Raw genomic sequence first — 20,263 nt, 5'->3', positions numbered from 1 at the left:
AAAATATGAAGAAGCGTTGGGAGGAAATGTTGGCTGGTGTGCGATGAAGGTTATGAATTTGAACTAAGCAGATAAAATGTGCACTTGGTCACTGTCCATATGTTTTTAATTTATTCTGCAGCTTGTACCTCCAACTTACGAGTTATATGATACGCATTTTTAACCTACTTGAGTATTTCTCTGATTTTTCACACTGATTCTTTTTCAAAGTAAAATACAGATCCATTCTTAACATCACTTTCTGCAGGTTTTGTTGTTACTGTTTTAAGGCTGTAATGAGCACCTGGAATCTTAATTTCTGGACTCTATTCTGTAGATATATCTCCTGTGGAAAACCAAGTCGTACAGGTTAAGACTAACATGGAGTAAGCTCTGGTCCAAGGTGTCATGCCATTAGTGTATTATTATAGTGTATTTATAATAAATTTATGACTGTCTTTTAGTGTAAAAGTAGATGTGTGGTTATTCAGAGCTTAAAGGAATGTTAAAAAATCCAAACTCACAAGCTTTGAAAGAATTTTGGCATGATCTTTTATTTTCATGTGTGTGTGAGCACTTCTCAGTGCCCTGTGGATATATGTGAAATGCAGCAGCAAACTAAAAATGTTAACGGAGTATGGTACGATTTGAATTCTAGTAGAAGCAAATCTGAATTAAAAACACTGATTAAATTGTATTACAATGGTTGTATGTCTCAGAACTATTGAACAGTATCTTCATAAATTTTCCTGATTTGTATGAGGCAGAAAGGCTAGCATTTAGATTCAGTGAGCTGCGAAAAGTTTTCTTTGTTCATTCCCAGAACGACCTGGCAGTAGTCTAGGAGAATATGAAAAGCCAGTGTGTACCAGAGTGGAAAAATACGCTCTTTCAGGAGCTTCTATATGGAAAATTGGAGTTTTACAACCAGGAAACGTTTTTGTGCAAAAATGGAAAAGATTCCATTGCAGTCAGTTGTACAATGAAAAAGGAACTTAGTAGCAACACTTGAACTTTAGTTCTGCAGCAAAGTACGTAGCGTAGTTCTGCTTTCCTCGTAACTGTTATGAACAGCAAGAATCTGGATAACCACAATGCTTTTGGCTGTCCTTTGAGTAGCCAAGAGATTGGAAATACAATGTGATTTAGGCAAATTTTGTTTCACATTTCCTGTAAATTACTGCAGGTACTTCTGAGGTTAGAATTCTTGTAACTGAAGTGAAAGGTAAATTCTGTAGTGAATTGATAGGCAAGCGCTTGATACAGGATAGGAGAAAATTGGTGCTTAGGGATTTGGTTATTTCTCCCCACACTTGGGGGTAAAAATGAAAAAGTATTATAAAGTGGCCTCTTTTGTGTTGCTCACATCTTTGTAATGTTTTCATGTAAAACTGTTTCTGAAGTAAAGATCCCTGTCTCATTGTGCTGTGTTTTGTAAGAAGGCTGAACAATAGCCTATGTTCTTTTGTTGCATAGCTTTAGTGCAGGAATCTTCCTGTGCTTGTATCTCTGCTATAGAGGGTTGTTTTTATTGCACTGGGGTGAGTGGTGAGTGCTGAAAGGCCTGTCTTCACCTTGTAATACCGTTGCGTGAGTGCTGCTATGCATGTTAAAGAGTCGAGAGCACTTCTTAGATGCAGTTAGCTTTTTATCTAACAAGCTGCTGTTCTTTGCTTTTTGTTTTTTGGTTTTTTTTTTGGTCTGGCTTTAAAAATTTTCATAAACATTCATAAAAGTACTGCTGTGCATTTAAACCTCCTTTTACTTTATCTGGTTGTTATTCTTAATGAGAACTAGTGTAAATTTTACTAAGCTAGTATCTGCCTTCAACACTTCAGAAAAAATTCTCATTCTGATGAAGTGTCTGTCATGCAATTTGACTGCTGCCTGGTCTGATTTCGAGCCATGATTGATCCTAATACCTGCTTGGCAAAGAAGGCATATATTGTATCACAGTGCTAATTGGCTGTGAGCAGTGAGAGAACTAGATGTAGTTTTGTTTTTCTTACCTACGTCTCTTAAATATGATCACAGAATCACAGAAACATTCAGGTTGGAAAAAACCCTTGGGATTGTCAAGTCCAACTGATAATCCTATTCTACAAAGTTCACCCCTGAATCATATCCCCAAGCAATACATCTGAATGACTTTTAAACACATCCAGGGTTGGTGACTCAAGCACCTCCCTGGACAGCACAATCCAATTCTTGACCACTCTGTGAAAAAAGTTTTTTCTAATGTCCAGTCTAAATCTACCCTGTTGCAGCTTGAGGCCATTCCCTCTTGTTCTGTCACTAATTACCTGTGAGAAAAGACCAGCATCAGCCTCTCCACAGTGTCCTTTCATGTAGTTGTAGACAGTGGTGAGGTCTCCCCTCAGCCTCTTCTTTATCAGACTAAACAATCCCAGCTCTTTCAGTTGTTCTTCATAAGATTTATTCTCCAGTTTCTTAGAGTTGATTTTTTTCTGAATAGGAGATGGAAATGGTAAGATGTAATAACAGAATGTAGCATACAGTTAGATAACTGTATGAAATCTGGTATATGGAAGGCAGTATTAGATTTTGCTTTTTTAATGAAGAAACCAGCATTTTTTCCAAGTACCACGATTATGATGCTGTATTTACTTTCTTGCTTCTGATGTGCTAATTTTGGCTTCACTTTTGAATGATTTTTATTTAGCTTCTCAAATAGCGTAAATACTAACTTGTGGGTTTTGCTGTAGGTAACTGCTATAGAACCAATAACTAGTCACGGAGGAGCCAGTGTGAGCACTCGGCACTTGCATCAGAGTCTGCGGTGGCTCTTTGGAGTGGCAGCAGTGGCTACAGATGTTGGCCATCTACTTCTAGTTGACCTTTGTTTGGATGATTTATCTTGCAGTCAGAATGAAATAGAAGCATCAGGTAAGGTTACAGTTTTTAAACTTTAATTAAAAAGTAAGAAAATTTGTGTCTTAAACAATATGCATGCTACTTTGAGGATACTAGCTTGCAGACATGAGTACTTCTTATAGGTGGTAGTTTGACATTGTATTACCCTGGACTGATTAAAAATGACAGTGGCTTAATACTTCTAAGGTTATAAATGCCCCCTTCTCCCAAGATCCCTATGTCACACCCCAGTTTGGTGTGGGAATGTTGTAGTATGAGTCAGTGCAGATGCCTGATAGGAAGTTGTTAGAGATGCTTTGTTTCTTATTGGATGTTCTGCTTTTGTTAATAGACTTTTGAAAATTTTAGGTTTGTTTTTAAAAATGAATGTGAATTAACAAAAGTCATGTATTTGGATGAATGAAATCTCTAATTTGTGTAGTTGGATCACATAGGCTGTTTTGGCTATTATATCAATAGCTTCAGGCTAAAAAACAGGCTTTATCGTGGGGCCCAAACTCCTGATTTAGAGTCCAAGACAAATTTGTCTGTGAAAGTTACACTTCTACCTGGTTTTGAAATACAAGAGTACCTGTCAGAGAGTTCTGTTCTTTGAGTACTTATAAAATGGCAGTAGCAACAAAAGTGTTATCTGGGTGTTTTTGTTTTGGTTTGGGTTTTTTTTTTGCCTGGGATGGTAGAATTAGTTTATGTGTGTTGTTCTGTCACTGTTTAAAATGCAATCTAAATGGTGTAACACATTCATTTATTGTGTGGTTTTGTCTGTGTAGATCTAGAAGTTGTCACTAGAATTCCTGCTGAAGTTCCACAAAGAAGAGAAACTGTGACCAGAGAAGGAAGACATCTGTGTTTTCAATTACAAAATCCTTCAGGAACAGCAATATCAACTGTGTGCTACATAAGCAGAAGCAATCAGCTTGTTGTGGGTTTTTCAGATGGCTACCTGTCTCTGTGGAATATGAAAACTCTGAAGAGGGAGTAAGTAGGACTTTTTACACTTGTTCATGCCTGGAGGTACAAAGGTCTCAATTTTTTACTTAAGGAAGTGTGTTAATTTAAAGAGAACTTTTTCAAGGACTAAAATTCTGACTGCAATCTTCTGAAATAACCTAAGTCATGCACAGATCAAATGGACTGCCTTCTTAGTGAACTGGGATTGTTTCCTGTGTTGTGCCTGTGAATTGAGAAATTGTGGAAAGCAGGCCTCTTCAGGTTATGTCAAGCAGTTAGGATGTGACAGAGCTGTAAAACAGTGTATCAGTAGTCAGTGAAACTAGGAAATGTGTGTGTTTTGATTTTTCAGAACCAGTTTCTGCAATTAAGTCATGCATTGAAAGGCTTAAGTATGTTAGTGATGTTATTTGGGTGATATTCATTAAAATGTCCAGGATGATACTAGTGAAACTTGAATTAGTAGCTGATCTGTGCCTGAAAAAAAAAACCATTTTTTCACATTTCCTAAAGCCTTGACTGAAATAGGAGATTTACCTATTCCAAGGCAGGGAGGCACGTACTTTGAGGATAAGCATGTTAGATGCTCTTTTCAGAAGATGCTTCTATGCTTCTGTAAAACATTTAAGGCTAGTAGACTTACCTTTATTCTTTTTCTATTTTTTTTTTTTCCAAACCTGCAGACACCACTCTCAGCTTGAAGGAGGAAGGATTCCTGTCTATGCTGTTACTTTTCAAGAGCCTGAGAATGATCCTCGAAATTGTTGCTACTTGTGGGCTGTTCAGTCTACACAAGAAAGGTGAGTAAAAACGATAAGACACTGAATTGCTTCTTAAGTACTTGTGTACATACAGCTGGTACACATATATTTGTTTTGTTTATTGAGCTGTGCAGGAGATCGTCTTGGGTAGAGAAGGTGCTAGGTTTACAATGTAGTTTTCACGGTTTTTAACAGATGTGAAGATGGACCTCCCAGTTCCTGCCTTCTGAAGGAAGGCAAAGCAACAGTGGCTGTATATGTTTGTACTTCAATTCTTAAATGATTTAATTTGTTTCTTGATAACTACTTTATAATTACTTCGATATTCACATCCTGGTATTAAATATGATTAAAAGTAGTTGACACGTCAGATCTGGAACAATAAATGTGCCCAGTACAACAGTCTGGTGCCCCTAAAGGAGGGGATAACTATTGCCTATAGAATAGAAGAGAATAGAATTGAATAGAATAAACCAGGTTGGAAGAGACCTTCGAGATCATCGTGTCCAACCTATCATCCAACACCACCTAATCAACTAAACCATGGAGCCAAGCATCCTGTCAAGCCTTGCCTATTACCTTGTGCCATCTTCAGCAGTCTTTGGAGCCTTTGTGAGCCAGTTCAACTCATTTGGCAGCAAACTATCACTGGCAAAAAAGTTAACAGCACCTGCTGGGCTAATGAATCAAATCAGAATGTGGAAGGGTGCAGCATATGCTAGAGAGGGACTGGACCTTTGTGAGAAGAGCAGGGTGGAAAGCTCTCTCTTTCAGCATCAGCAAGCTGTTTAATCAGCTCAGCTGTTCATTGAGTGGCAGTCTTTTGTACTTTAAAGCCAGTGTGATTGAGAACTCTTCACTGTGAAGAGCTATTTCCACATTTTTTAGTTCATACCATGTATTAAAGCTTCCAAATTGTGTGGCTAGCATTTGCCCCGGAAGCTGGTAGTGTCAAAACTTCCTCCTTTATATTTTAGCAGCTGAAGTGTGGCCAGTTGTCACATTTTCTGACGTGTTGTTTTCATTTTCATCAGGAGCATGCTATAAGGAAACCACAATCTAGATCTAATAAAATGATGAGGACCGTAAAGCAGCTTGTAATCAAATTTCATACTTTATACCTTTTTCAGTGAAGGTGATGTTGTGAGTTTACATCTGTTGCAGTTAGCATTTGGTGACAGAAAGCGCTTGGCATCAGGACAAGTCATGTATGAGGTAAGACATGCATGTATGTGAAAAGACAGAAAATGTAATTTTCTCTGTGAGAATCAGTTACATTGGCAGGGCTGGTATTTACCATCAAAATTCATAGCTGACTGAAAAAAGTCTTCTCCCTAGTCTTACTGGGCATGGCTTTATCCATAGTTTTTGAAAATTAGGTGTACAATTTTATGCTGCAATGTCACATGTTCCAACCAGATTCATCTGTAAAGAGCCCATATAAATTCAGTTCCTGAAGAGGAAGTAGCTTTTACACATAAAATTATTCGTAATTTAAACACCAAATTAATGGAAGAGAAGATAGGGCTTTGAATAGCTTTATTTAACCGGATTGCAGACTTGAATAAACTTCTGTTTGGTGTTTTGGGTGTTTGTTTGTTGGTTGGTTTGTTTTTAAATCTGGTCATACAGCTTTATTCTTTTCTGGCATTTGGTTTTGCGTTCTTGCGTTTCACCTGAGCTCTGCCAGCTGGACTTCAAATGAAATTTACTCACAGTGTTTCTTAAGTCTTGATTCTGAAACTTAGTAGCTGTAAAGTTAACTCTCCCTACTTTTTGACTGGGTTTCCTGTGGAATCTATTCTTAAAGCCAGTAAAATACATAAGTACTTGTGGTAAACAATGGTATCATTAGGTCAGAAGAGTGCACGTAAATTTTTAGAACTGGCTGCAAAGATGTGTTTAAAATACAGATGAGGTATTGTTGTATCTCAGCCTAGCGACACAAGGTGCATCTTCATAATTCAATTTGGTAGTATGCTTGGAACTCTTCCAACAATCTTTTTGAGGGAAATGGGAGACCAGTTCTTTCCTCCTATTTTGATACTTTTTCTTACGTATACTCAATAGGTGTTGAGTAAAACCAGGATAATTCTTTTATTGTGATACTCTCTGCTTGGATTTTTTTGAATGAGTTTTAATTTTTACCTTCCTCATTTTTAAGTGTTGTCTTTGAGTAGATAAAAGTTAAGAGTTTGCAAAAGGTGGTGTTTCTTTAAAATGCATCTGTCATGGTGACATAGTAGAAATGTCTTCAGGTGATTCATTGTGTTCCAAATAATGGATGTCATCTCTTTATCTTTGATGTGCAGTATTTGTGACATAATATACATAGCTCTAGCTGAACAGCACCTTGATTGAGGTTTTTTTTGAATTTCAAAAGGCCTTTCACTGCAGTTCACTTCTGCATCTCTTGTGCTCTGGGCACTTTGGCAAGTTGATAGCAGAAAGATTCTTTAATCTTTCTCTGGTTTCACTTTTGAACTTCTGCTTTGTTGTATCCTCTTTCAAAAGTTATTTTTAGCTACAGTCTTCGCAGAGGCAAAGACAATACCTTGTACTGTGTGTGTCTTTGGAAAAACACCCAGCAATTATCTATATCCATTTGTCCTGTGGCTACTCGTTGTGTCTCAGCAGTTTAATACTGACCTGTGGGACCTTGGGCGGTTCTTTGTTTCAGTCATCTTATTTTCCTGAATAAGATGTGGCAAGTGTCAGCTTTTACTTCAGAGGGTTGAAATGATTCATCAGCCTTTAGAAACGGGTCTGCTAGAAATTCCAGTGGACACTTTTTCTTAAAAAGTGATTAAATAATCTTACTAGGTTTGTGACCTTTTGGAAGCTGTAGTGTAGTTAGTGTAAGACTTTTAGCCACCAGTTACATATTCGCAGGCTTCTAAGAGGTGTCAGGCACCAGTCTCTTGATTTGAGATCTGCTCTTCTGCTGTTTGTTTCCTTTAGACAGGTGTTGTACCAGATTGTAAGATTGATTCTTGTTTCAGGGTGGTTAAGGAGAGAGCTAAACAGTTGAACCAGTGAGAAAAGCCAGGTTCTTTAGCTAGCTTCCAGATGAGCAGTTTACACATGTAGCTTCACATCAAGACCTGTTAATGTCTGCTGCCAAAAAAAAAACCAAACTAACTCCCAAAAGCTCCAAAATGAGAAAAAATGCATTAAGACAGGTTTTGTGCTCTACATGTATTCTCAGAATATTTCCTTGTAGTCAAAGATTGGTCAGTACTACCTGTCTGTCTGTGTGGCTAGTTGACTCCTATTTCTTGTCCATCTTCTATACCAGAAAAATCAGGAGTTGTTCCCAATTACCAGACCAAATTTGAGTAACCAAGGAGAAATCTACCATTGGTCACTGGACAGAGTTCATGGGAGCTTGGAAAACTTGACAGTGCTTTACTTTCCAGGAATCAGACTTGAGGCTACGAAACAGTGCATCTTTGACTTTTTATCATAAAAAGTCACAAATAGGACTTCTGAAATGTGTGATACTCTTTATAAATGTTTGTCAAACATGTTTCCATTGCATTCAGGGGTGGTTTAAGTCTCAAGTAATTAAACATAAAAAATATTATTTCAAAGATTATCTTTTTTATACCATCTCAGCAGTTGCTAAATGTAGTGCATCAAATCACGGTTATGGAGCACATCCTTACCTTTTGTCTTATACAGTGCTTATGGATGGACAGAGTATACAGTGTCTGCTGACCAGTGCATCTCGCTTGAAAACTGTCTTCTTATTTTACTGGTCAATAAAGTCAGTATTTAGTATTTTCCATTCACTAGAGTACCTTAACTTAGGTTTTCTTGCCCTAGTGTGAAAAATTCAAAATACACTGTTCTGCTTCAGAATTTGTCTTAGGTGGGAATTGTTTGGTATTGTTTTTCCCCTTCCCCTCTGCCCCAGCTTTGTGGGGACCTGATTTTTCATACATGAATAGAAGATGAAATTTCTAGCCATCAAAATTAATCTCTTGAGAGGTTTCTGGAGCTTTAGTACATTATCTGATGAAACTGTCTTTTAGAATAGTGGACTTCTTGTTCAGAGCAACATCTTTCAACTTTTAGCTAGGGAAATGCTAAATTTTGGCTTTTGCAGGCAAACTTGCCTGTTACAATTTGACACTTCCTTCTCTTATGTGTCTGTTTCTATTTTCCATCAGAAATGAGCTCATGGGAAGTACACAGTGTAATATGTATATGATATTAGATATATACTTGCTTTCATATTTAGGTATAATGTATGTTTTTACCTCAGTGTGACCTTTTTTGTCCTTATGTTTTTTTCCCCCAGGGTTTGGAATACTGTGATGAAAGGTACAGTTTAGATCTCACAGGTGGAATCTTTCCCTTGAGAGGGACGACCAGCAACACCAAATTACTCAGCTGTCAGACTGTAGAAAAATTTCGCAACCACGTTGACAGAGAGGACAGCGTTAATGAAGGTTTGTTCTGGCGTCTCCGTGTGCTTATTCTGAAATGAGTGGGTTTGGAACCTAAGCAGTGAATGCTGTTCTGTAATCACAGTCCAAAAGTCTTAAGTGTCCCTAAAGACTACCTTATTGGGCTTATTTAAAAAGAAAAGTTGGATAAGTTCTGTGGGTCTTCTTTAAAGAAAATTTGAAAAAAGGTTTTATTTATGCTTGCTGGCATGCTGTAGTGGTGTATGGTGGGGTCATCTGCATCAGGCTGGCTAGTTGTTTTATTCTTCCAGCTGTCATCTTTGAACAATAAGGTCATTCTCTTCATTGCTTAGGAATGCTGTCTGATTTGCCTTTTCCCTGCTCGAACCTATATCCACATGTGCATCCTGTTGGAGCCAGTTCCGTTTGTTGTTTCAATCTTCATCAGTGATCTGGTCAAAGGGGAGTGCACCCTCAGTAAGGCAGTGTTCCCAGGTTGCCTACAGCATCCTGTCTTGTGTCAGAAATTTTGTGGCGAGCAGGACTAGGGAAGTGGTTGTGCCCCTGTACTTGGCTCTGGGGAGGCTGTACCTTGAAAACTGTTGAGTTTTGGGTTCCTCACTACAAGAAGAACGTTGTGGTGCTAGAAGGTACCCTTCCATAGAAGGGCAATGAAGCTGGTGAAGGGTCTAGAGAAACAAGTATTAGGAGGAATGATTGAGCGAACTGGGGTTGTTTAGTCTGGAGAAAAGGAGGCTGAGGGGACATCTTACCACACTACTGCTACTTGAAAGGAGGTTGCAGTGAGGTGGGTATCAGTCTCTTCTCCTAAATAACAAGTGGTAGGACAAGAGGAAATGGCCTCAAGTTGTGCCAGGATAGCTTTAGATTGGATATTACAAAAAAATTTCTTCACCAAAAGGAATGTCAAACACTGGAGCAGTAATTTGCTGTGCATCCCTAGGCTTACAAATTCCAGTATGCTCTGACCTTTGATCCATCCTCTGTGAAGAATGCCTCAAAAGCTGTTAAAAACACCTTTGGATTTTCTTCACTTGTGTCATGTTTCTGAGAAGAGAGCCTTCTAAAAACCTGTTAAAAATAAACACCCACCTCCAAATCTAAACACAACAACAAAAAGAACCTTTCTGTCTCCATTTTACGAAGTAACTTTTCTGATGATTTCTACTCAGCTTTTATTCAGGATTTATTCCAGTTAAGTTCTTGGCACATAGGAGCTGTATGTTGAGGCTAGCAGCAAAGTAGGCTTCTGAATTGTAAAAATAATTGACATATTCAAAGGCAATTTCAGCACAGTGAAACATAGCAGAGTTGTATTAGAATCCCTAAACAGTAATGATGAATTGAACAGAGAAACATTTTATCAAGCATCCCATTGTCTTGTTCCTTACATCCATGCATTCTCCTCCAACAAGACAGGCCATTCCATTTCCTTAGAGAGCTGAAATATAGCACTGTGAATGTTTGATGGTAAAAATCTTCATCTGAATTTCCTGTTTGTGGGGTTCATTTATTTGTTTCATGTGATTAGTTATTTTCCTCCATTGTGAAGGAGCTAGTCTTCAAACTTTTAATTGAGTCAGATCTGGAAATTAATAATGCCAGCTGAGTGATACAAATGTATACGATAATTATTTGTATGCTTTCTAAAAGTGGCAACATGTGTTCCTGGTGTTTTTGGGTTTTTGCTAGATTATTCATCTGGCTAAATATCTTGATCAGTTCTTAGCGTATGAAGAATTTCATTGGCTAATAATTGTGTCACCAGTTTGACTTGGAACTGATACAATTGGAACAGGAAAAAGGGGCAGTGTGTGACCGAAACTTACCAGCGATATTTTTGCCATGCTGTAATTTGTTTTTCTTCATTAAGATGTCCTTAGTAAGTGTTGTGCTTCATGAGCAGTATACGAGAACTAAGCCAAAATAGAAAGTGGCATTTAAAAAATACCAGCTATATTATATTTTCTACGAATAAGAAACTGTGTCTTTTCTTTTACAGTAATATCTCCTGACACCAGTGTATCAATCTTCAGTTGGCAAGTGAACACCTATGGTCAGGGAAAACCATCTACTTACTTGGGTGTGTTTGACATTAATCGCTGGTATCATGCTCAAATGCCGGATTCACTAAGGTAGATTTTTATTAAGTTGTTTTCAGTATCCCTGCAAACGATGGTTTTGAAAGTCAGCATTTAGTTTATGCTCTTATTTTCTTTAAGGCCAGAAGAATTCCTTCATGATTGTCCCTATTTTGCATTCTGGTCACTGGATACTGTAATAAGCATGACTTCTCCAAGTCTCATTTTGGATATTCTTGTACATGAGCGGAGTTTAAGTCGAGGAGTTCCTCCTTCTTACCCACCACCTGAGCAGTTTTTTAATCCAAGCACCTATAATTTTGGTAGGTATTTCATGGCTTTTAATAGTGATAAGCATAAATTGAGATCAGAATCCATTGCCTGATTTTCACGTTCAGTTTGACACTCAAAAAACCACAAACCAAGTAAACCCACCCCTGCCAAAACCCAACACTGATCACCTTGTAATAATAATGTGTTTAGTATTGTGAAATGTATCTGGACAATCTACTGAGTTTTGGGTTTTGGTTCTTTTGTAGTGTAGCCTGTGAACTGGTGGTGATCATAAAATGAAATCACTTTGAACTGAAGCTCCAAGTTGTGCACTTTGATAGCACTACAGTAATTAACTTTTAAAAAAATTGTAAGTGATCTGATGAAGAAAATGGGTACTTAGTTATCTCTTTCCAGATGCTGCCTTTGAAATAATGTAAAATGGTCAAAGCATAACTGTGGGAGTGTGCAAGGTTGTCAGACATTCATTGTTTCTGCAGATGGTACGTGCTTGCTGAACTCGGGAGTTGTTCATGTGACTTGCACTGGCTTCCAGAAGGAGGTAATCCCTCACCGTATCTTCATTGAAAATGTCAAGAGATGTACCTTTTCCAAGTTTTCTATTGAACTGCTTCCAGTGTCAGGGACCACTTTACACTCATTCTTCTATCCACATGCAATTGTATCCTGCCAGTTTTATGCAAATGGTAATGATGTTTTAGGTCCACTCTTGGGCCTGTGAAACTACCATTGTCTCCTGTTGAAGCACAGTCAAGGACTGAATGTCTAGAAAGGAATGGACCGTTACTCTTGGAGCAAAACCAAATATGTTGTGGAAGGTGGACAAAGCTGCTGCTGCTTTATTACCCATCGGCTAAACTGCCTGCATAATGCTGAGTTAGGTTTTAGGTCCCTGATCAGCTTGAAAAAGGACAGAATGGAGAAAGCAAAAGTTATGTAACTGTTTAAGAAATTATTTTGTTTTCCTCCTAAACCGGCCCATACTATAACTTCTGAGCCATTGCATAGATTGTGACAAATAACTTTGAATTAAGTTTCAGCTCATGAAATATTTCCAACATGAATCAGCTTCTATACAGAGAAGCTTGAAAGTGATCTTCCAGAGTCTGATTTAAAGTAACTTGTTAGTTTTAGCATATGTAGAATATATTTTGTTTCAGTGTTCAGGGAAAACAGCTTAGAAATTAACTTAATGAAACATTTAAAGGGCTGATACTCTGTTTTACAGGATTTTTCAAAACTAGCACTGTTTGGCTGCTGTATTTAAGACTCTACATGGTTATGCTTTATTCTGATTGTTAACCTGAAGTGTATCACTGATGCAAGCTTTCTGACAGTTTAAGTGAACATGTATATTATTTCTTCTTGTTCAGAACTTTTTTGATTGAATAATAACAATAGTGTCTTAATCTGTAGCTTTTGATTGATGTTTCAGACCTTGAATTTTTTGAAGAAATCTGGTCCTTCGATAAGTGAAGCTATTCATGATAGCTACAACAGGTGTCTTGTAGCTGGCTTGCTGTCTCCAAGACTAGTTGATGTCCAGCCATCCAGCCTCAGTCAGGTGAGACTATACCAGGGAATCAAGGGAGAAACACATGCATCTTGTCTGACAGGGCTGTAGAGGCCACAAGACATGATAATCTGAATTTCATATTATTTACAAGTTGCATTGAAATGCAGATGTTGACTTTTGATAACAGAAGTAATAGTATTCTGAGATCCAAATGGCTTAGTCTGACTGGGAACAGCCCTAATAGATCTGTCTTTAAACCAAAAACCCCAACCCAAGAAAACAAACAAACAAAAAAACGAAGGGAACAAAATTTATGATCATTTCACCTGAAAGAAGTATTACTGGCTGAAATAAGCTGCCACTAAATTATAGTACAGTAGAACAGCCTAAAATTCAAGCCTCTTGGAATATAAGTACTTAACTTGTTTTCTGTCATTTTAGAAAACGGTTACTTAGTGGCTGTCAGAACTGCATGTCTTCATAGTTTAGAAAGCTGCTTGACCTTAGCTTCACTGTTTCTGTGCAAGCATTGCACATTTGTTTGTTCTCTTTCCTTTCTGCATTCCTGATGGCAAACTTACATGTGCAAAATGTATAATGGGTATTAGCAGAGGATGCTACGCAGTGTATGGCAAAGGGGTGTAAATAATGACTAGAATTAGCTGTCAGTATGTTGAAATTTTAGACCAAGTAGTCCAGCCTTTGGCTAGAAATAACATGGAAGTGGAATGAGTTGCTTATATAATAACTGACTTTGTGATGTCTGAAGGAGTATGTAGTTAGAAATGGTGTTGATGGTTCAGCTGACAAAAGTGTGTTAGATTCTCATTTTATTTTGTCTGTTGTGTTTAGGAGGAGCAGTTAGAAGCAGTATTGTCAGCTGCTGTCCAGACAGGTTCTTTAGAACTTCTGACTGGATGCATTAAACATTGGACATCTGAAGGTAATAATACTTACACTGGTTTTATATTATGTATGTTTTTAGTTTGAAATTGTCAATTCATTTCTTTTTTGTTTTCTTTTTTTTTTTTTAAAGAGCAGCCCAGTTCTGCTGCTAATTTACGGTTTGTTCTTGAGTGGACATGGAACAAAGTGATCTATACAAAAGATGAATTTGACCAAATATGTGAGTACCAGTGTAGTCATTCTGCAAACATAAAATTACTCTTCCTAATTGAGCTCCTTCAGTAATCTGCTGGTACCTGATAATGCAGACAGTTCAGCTGCACTTTGAAACTTCTCTGGAGGTTAATGATTCTGTGTTTGTTCTTGAAAAGGTGTTCCGCTGTTTGATGGCTCTTGCAACTTCATTGACCCACAGACACTACAGTCACTTCAGCACTGCCAGTTGCTTTTGAGCAACCTTAGTACAGTCTTAAACTGTTTTCTGACAGAAGCACAAGAGCTTACTGAAAAAGGTTTGTAATGGTATTGCTGTATTTTTGGTGCGTTTTATTAACACTTGGAATTATGCTTAGGTTGTAATTGTGGAAATGTGAGCTTCTGTTGGTTTTGATGATTGGAAGACACATTTAGCTGGAAGAAGGGGCTGACATCTGAAAAGCTGGGTCTGCAGCTTAATATGTATTGAGTTCAAAGGAATTGTTCATGCCTATGTGCGGGGAAGGCTAGCAAGAAGCTATGTAACCCATGTGGCTTGGAATTACAGCAACTGAATGTGGTACTGCTAATAGTTTTTATATTTAAATTCTTACCAATTTATACTTGTGTGCAAATAGTGTATTGCAAATTGCTAAAAAATATAAAGGAAGCACAAATGAGTAACTTGTAAGTTACCTAACTTTCTGTAGGTTTTGTATTATCAATTGTTCCTCGCATATTAAGTAAAAGAAAAAATCTAATCAGTCTGCTGTAAGAAAGATCTCTGCTACTTGGAAAAAGAAATATCTTATTCATGAGTGTATTTAATAATTCAGCCTTTGTGTTTTATTTTGACCTTTATTGAATGTAGTTCTTTGCAGTTTGGTTTTTGTTCTGGTGGTGTTTGTGGGGTTTTTATTCAAATAGGAAAGTGATACAGAGTGGAAAATGTTGGGTTTATGCTGTCTTTTTAGGATGATGAAGGGGGGTTCATAAAAATTGAAAGAACTGTGTAACAAAAATAGTTTTATGCCTGTTTTCAGGTTTTAGAGACTTGACAAACAAGCAGATGGTAACCAGCCTCATTTCTTTGTATGCACAAGTGGTCATCTGGTTCTGTCGAGCCAATCTCCTTCCAGAAGGTTTAGGTAAGCATTTGTATCAAGGAGACCATTCAGTAAGTGATTTCTGTGAACACATGCTTAGCCATGTTTTTGAAAATGTTTTGTCAAGTCATACTAGTTCAGTGACAGCATATGCTGAAGTTACATTGGTGTTTCAAATACATAGTTTAGAATAATGCATCTGTTTTCTTTCCTGGATGTTTTTTGTAGAAAGAGCATTAAGCATCTGACTTCAAGGAGTTGGTTATGTCCACAGCTTGAAATACTTGGGATTTTAAACAAATGACTGTTAAACAGCAAATACCAGAATGCTTCTATTTACAGTGAAAGCATTACCTGCAAGTTTTGAACTTCTTACTTAACTGCTTGAAGGAAAAGTACACCTTGGAGATTTTTTTTTTTTTAATTATTATTATTTGGATGGATTCTAAATGCTATTGTGATCTTTGTCTCTTGGATGCTCACGTGATGTTTAAAAAATTATTCCCTTTGAGAATCACTATTTTTACGGTGAACTCCAGCTTACGCTACGTGTTCTGAATGCTGCATCAACTGTAAACTTGAAATGACACTTGAGACAACAAGGAATTGAGTCTGGTGTCTTACAGCTCTTTTAGCAAAGGCAAAACCAGGACTGGGTTCTTTCAGAGTTGGAGATTTCTTGGTGCTTAGTTTGCATGATCTGTCTTTTCAGTCAAAAGTTTTAGTTTAAAAATGTGATATTACTGTTTTAATTTGCTTTGACTTTATTGCCTGTAGATGACGATCTGCGTTTGTCCAGACCATTCTACAATTATCCTCTGATTCAGAACTACTATACTGGCCATCGACAGAAACTCGAGCGCTTATCAAGGTAAATCTTAACCAGAAAATTCTAGAACACTTGCACTGCAAATTCAGAACTGGAAGTAAATGGCTTTTATACCAACAGTTGGTTTTGCATTTAAGCTATGCTTAATGTAGCGTTTGCTGGCAGTACTCTTGACGTCAGTGATGCATGTATTCTACTGAACACTGAGGTTACTTTCTGGCGTGGCAACGTTTATGTTACTTCTGCTTAGTACTGTTTGTTGGTATCATCAGTTTTGGGTAGCATAATTAATTCATTGGCTAGTCAATATAATTTGTTACTTCTGAGAAAAATCATGGAATCCGGATAGGATCGGTTTGCATTTCAGCAAATCAGTGTTCATGCAGCAGTGGTTTTGGACCCAGAAGAAAATAGGTTTTAAAAAAACATTAAAAAGTCATCCCTTTTATTGATTTTTGTAATAGATGGAAGTAATTGTATTGGCCTAAATCTTCAATTTACAAGTACAGTTGTGTAAGTTAATAAGATAGTCCAGGTTACATGTCGCTGGCACACCTAGGACTCTCTGGCTATAGAAGCCCCTGTACTCAGCACTGGTTAGGCCACACCTTGAGTCCTGTGTCCAGTTCTGGGACCCTCAATTTAAGAAGGTCATTGAGACCCCAGAGAAGCGCAACAAGGCTAATGAGAAGCCTCGAGCACAAGCCCTATGAGGAGAGGCTGAGGGAGCTGGGATTGTTTAGCCTGGAGAAGAGGAGGCTCAAGGGAGACCTTATTGCTGTCCTCAACTACCTGAAGGGAGGCTGTAGCCAGGTGGGGGTTGGTCTCTTCTCCCAGGCAATCAGCACCAGAACAAGAGGACACAGTCTCAAGCTGCGCCAGGGGAAGTTTAGGCTTGAGGTGAGGAGAAAGTTCTTCACAGAGGGAGTTGTTCACCATTGGAATGGGCTGCCCAGGGAGGTGGTGGAGTCACCATCCCTGGAGGTGTTCAAGAGGGGATTGGATGTGGCACTTGGTGCCATGGTTTAGTAGTCATGAGGTCTTGGGTGACAGGTTGGGCTTGATGATCTTTGAGGTCTTTTCCAACCTTACTGATTCTATGATTCTGTAAGTCCTTTCCTCAGGTGAATTCTTCCCTGGACAAGGTAGCTAGCATGGAGGTGATATGCCTTGGATTAGAGGATAATAGGTTTTTCTTTGGAAATCTTACTGAAAGATAAATAAGGGAACATAAGACTATGGTACTGATAAAATACTACAAGATGAGTTAAGGTGGAAGCTGCAGTGTTATTAGGTATTGACTTTAAATTTCATCTTGGCTTACTTGTCAAGTACCTTACACACAGGCTCATGTGTTCCTTTAGAAGCATACAATGTCCAATGTGATTTTCATGCTTTCTGTCCTTGGGAAATTAAAGGGTAGAACCACAGTCAGCAGAAAACTGTTATGGACTTTTGAAAAATGTGATTTTTTTAAAGATTCAGCCATCCATGGTTGTAATGGTATGTGTATAGAAACAGAAATGCTGCCTATGATAGTATACTGAATTTTACCCATGTGCTCAGCTTTCTAAAAATAACTTGGTTTTCAGTAACAAAAACGAGATGTTGAGAATAAAATCTGAAATTTTCATTATGTTGTTTCACAGCTCTCTATTGGAGCAGTCCAATTTGAAGCATTAGATTTGTGGTAAAGAATAGTTCTGCTGTTTTGATACTATTATGTTTCCTCTGTTAGACAGTATGAGAGTGGTTGTTTTTAGCACTTAGAAGCCTTTTTTTTGTACTTCCTGTGTACTACATACAATAAACTAAAGAAAACCTGAAACGCTGAAAGGTCGTTGCAACTTTTCTCTTAAGAAGAGAACTTCTTAGGATTTATATTTTGAACTCCTTTAGTAATTCAGCATGGTCTAATGATCGTCTTTCATCTGACTCAGAAATGTTTGTGTGCGCGCCTTTCAAGTCTTAATTACGCATTTGTATGTTTGTTTCTTTCTTCAACTCATGGAAGCTTTTAGTTTTTTTGACTGGTTAATGCTGAGAGGCTGGAATTAGTGTGTCATTCTGTCCAAATCCTTGCTACCTTTTATTCCAGAGGAAAATGGGATTCTGACTGCTTGATGATTGATGGAATGGTTTCCCAGTTAGGAGACAAAGTTGAGAAACTGTGGCGGAGAGATGAAGGAGGAACTGGGAAATACCCACCTGCTAGTTTACATGTGAGTGTTGCATTCAATGAAAACAGTAAGAATAACCTCTCTCCTCAAAAAAACATTTAAAAAATGTTTGTTTTTTTTTCTTTTCAGGCATTGCTGGATCTCTATTTGCTAGAAAACATTGAAGAAAGCTGCAAACATGCAATTGTATCCTTTCTAGCTAATACTTTTACTCCTTCAGTGTATGTATGTAAATTTTCTCCAGTCTTTGTCATGTATGTATTTAGTAACCTTCTTTTAGCTTACGTTTCAAACATGATGCAAATGGAAAACGTAGTTTAGAATTGTCAGTCAGAGGCATTGCTTTGTTGCTTTGCACTGCAGACTTTATGATTTTTTTTTGGGTGGTGGTTGGTTTGGGGTTTTTTGGTTTTGTTTTGTTTAGTTGCAAAGTTTTTCTGATGTGAGGTGATTTTCTAAGAAGTGTTAAAATCTTCTTTAGTTTTTCTCAAAATCTAAATGCAGTGGGGTGTTTTTTTCAATCATCCATATCTGTAGCAATGGCTGCTTACTACAATGATGCACTAAAGTAGGCTGCTACAGAGCAAAAGGCTTTCTAACAGTGGTTTACCAGTACCTGATTTTTGCTGAAAGTGTTGATTTTTTTTTTTCCATCACAGTGCTTGCTTTTGCTCCATTAAAAGGGCAGGCACACAGAATAACAGAGAGAAAAGTCATTGAGCAGAATCTTTTTAGGATACCGAAATGTACAAAATTCCTTTTGTTGCTTAAACCCAAGAATGGAGCCTACACAGCAAGGGATTTAAAAACAGTTGTATCTTAAATCAGTCTTATTAGAGTATGTTCCTAAAACTGGATGTCGGGAAAAAAAAAAAGATACTCCCAGTGGTGATCCCCTTAGTGATTTAAATCTAATTTTAATCATTGAGAACTAAGCTGCATTGTACGACACCATAATTTACACTGTTTCATAGACTCTGGAAAGGAGAGAGCTTGAGTTTGTAACTCAGGTATTTAAAGACAAGCTTTTTGAATGCCTTGCAGAAATCAAAGAGTATGTATTTCTGGCTGTTTATTCAGAATGCTATTTTGTGTTTAGGACCTGACTATATTCAGGTTATAATAGCTCAAAATGGCAAGACCAACACATTCCTGTTTTCTGCTTGCTACCACTTCTGTATTCATATTTCATTGTTTTTCTAAATATGATGAAATTTTGGTCTTAAAAAATTATTAGCCTTAATTGGATACTCAATATCAGACAATTTACTTGCTGCTAGATATCATGCATTCCTTTCCAAATAAAACACAAGCTTCAATTGACTCCTTCCCAACTGCCTTTGCTATCCCCTGGGGTCTTGTGAAGCTTATTCAAGGCTTTTGGCTTCTTGATCACAATGATTATGAAGTAAGTATGTTACAGTTCAGTTATACATACATTACAGTACAAAGATGTAATCTACAAATTTTCTTTTTAAAGTGATGTTTAGCTAATAATAGATAATAAATGTTAGCTGTTTTTTGGTAATGTTGTTTTGACATCGTCAGTAAATTATTTTATTTTTTTTAATTACTTTGACAGGAAGTTCATGAAAAGTTCAGAATAAATCAGTTTTAATAATGTTTGACATTGGCATTTTCAAAACCATCGGTTTAGGTTATTTTCAGCAGACCAGTTGAGTACTTTCTCAAAAAGAGTGGTTCGGGTACATTAAATACTGAAACTATGATCATAGCAGCAAGATTTGAGACAGAAGACAGCAAAAGAGACTTTTCCATCTTATTCACGCTCTTTCTGCTGCTGAAAGTTGTTTTTTGCCTGTCACAATGCTAATGTCTGCTTCTGGGAGATCAGTTCGTTATTTAGTTATGTATTTATTACAACCAGCATTTGTATATGAAGATTTAGTTACCTCAGAAAAGTGTGAATTACTCCTTTTAAAGCACTTGCTTTGTTCTTCATGACCAACTGATTTTTTTTTTCTGGAGATAGTAAGAATTTTTATTTGCATCTCCTGTATCAAGTATTTCATTAGTTTGTCATATAAGTTTATTTAACACACATTCACCCTTAAGAAACTTTTAAAAGATTGTTACATGCCTGTATGCATATATCATAATAGACCTGGTCTCT

The 20,263-nt window shown here is 37.4% G+C and overlaps 1 protein-coding gene across 1 annotated transcript in view; it reads left to right on the top strand.

Moving 5' to 3' along the window:
* The window catches only part of AHCTF1 (AT-hook containing transcription factor 1), a 45,203-nt gene that overhangs the window by 10,249 nt on the left and 14,691 nt on the right, over positions 1–20,263 (top strand). Inside the window, exons 4-20 of the mRNA XM_054162335.1 lie at positions 2,706–2,886; positions 3,645–3,852; positions 4,509–4,625; positions 5,717–5,801; positions 8,893–9,043; positions 11,025–11,157; positions 11,245–11,426; positions 11,877–11,938; positions 12,833–12,961; positions 13,766–13,856; positions 13,950–14,039; positions 14,191–14,331; positions 15,058–15,162; positions 15,898–15,991; positions 18,048–18,171; positions 18,259–18,315; positions 19,391–19,537. Coding sequence (XP_054018310.1) covers positions 2,706–2,886; positions 3,645–3,852; positions 4,509–4,625; positions 5,717–5,801; positions 8,893–9,043; positions 11,025–11,157; positions 11,245–11,426; positions 11,877–11,938; positions 12,833–12,961; positions 13,766–13,856; positions 13,950–14,039; positions 14,191–14,331; positions 15,058–15,162; positions 15,898–15,991; positions 18,048–18,171; positions 18,259–18,315; positions 19,391–19,537 — 2,097 coding nt within the window. The remainder of the gene's footprint in view (positions 1–2,705; positions 2,887–3,644; positions 3,853–4,508; positions 4,626–5,716; positions 5,802–8,892; positions 9,044–11,024; positions 11,158–11,244; positions 11,427–11,876; positions 11,939–12,832; positions 12,962–13,765; positions 13,857–13,949; positions 14,040–14,190; positions 14,332–15,057; positions 15,163–15,897; positions 15,992–18,047; positions 18,172–18,258; positions 18,316–19,390; positions 19,538–20,263) is intronic.

Source organism: Dryobates pubescens, chromosome 6 (genome assembly GCF_014839835.1).
Source record: "Dryobates pubescens isolate bDryPub1 chromosome 6, bDryPub1.pri, whole genome shotgun sequence".
Lineage (NCBI taxonomy): Eukaryota > Metazoa > Chordata > Aves > Piciformes > Picidae > Dryobates > Dryobates pubescens.
The sequence above is the reverse complement of the archived record's forward strand: the minus strand, read 5'-3'. Positions and strand labels throughout refer to the sequence as shown.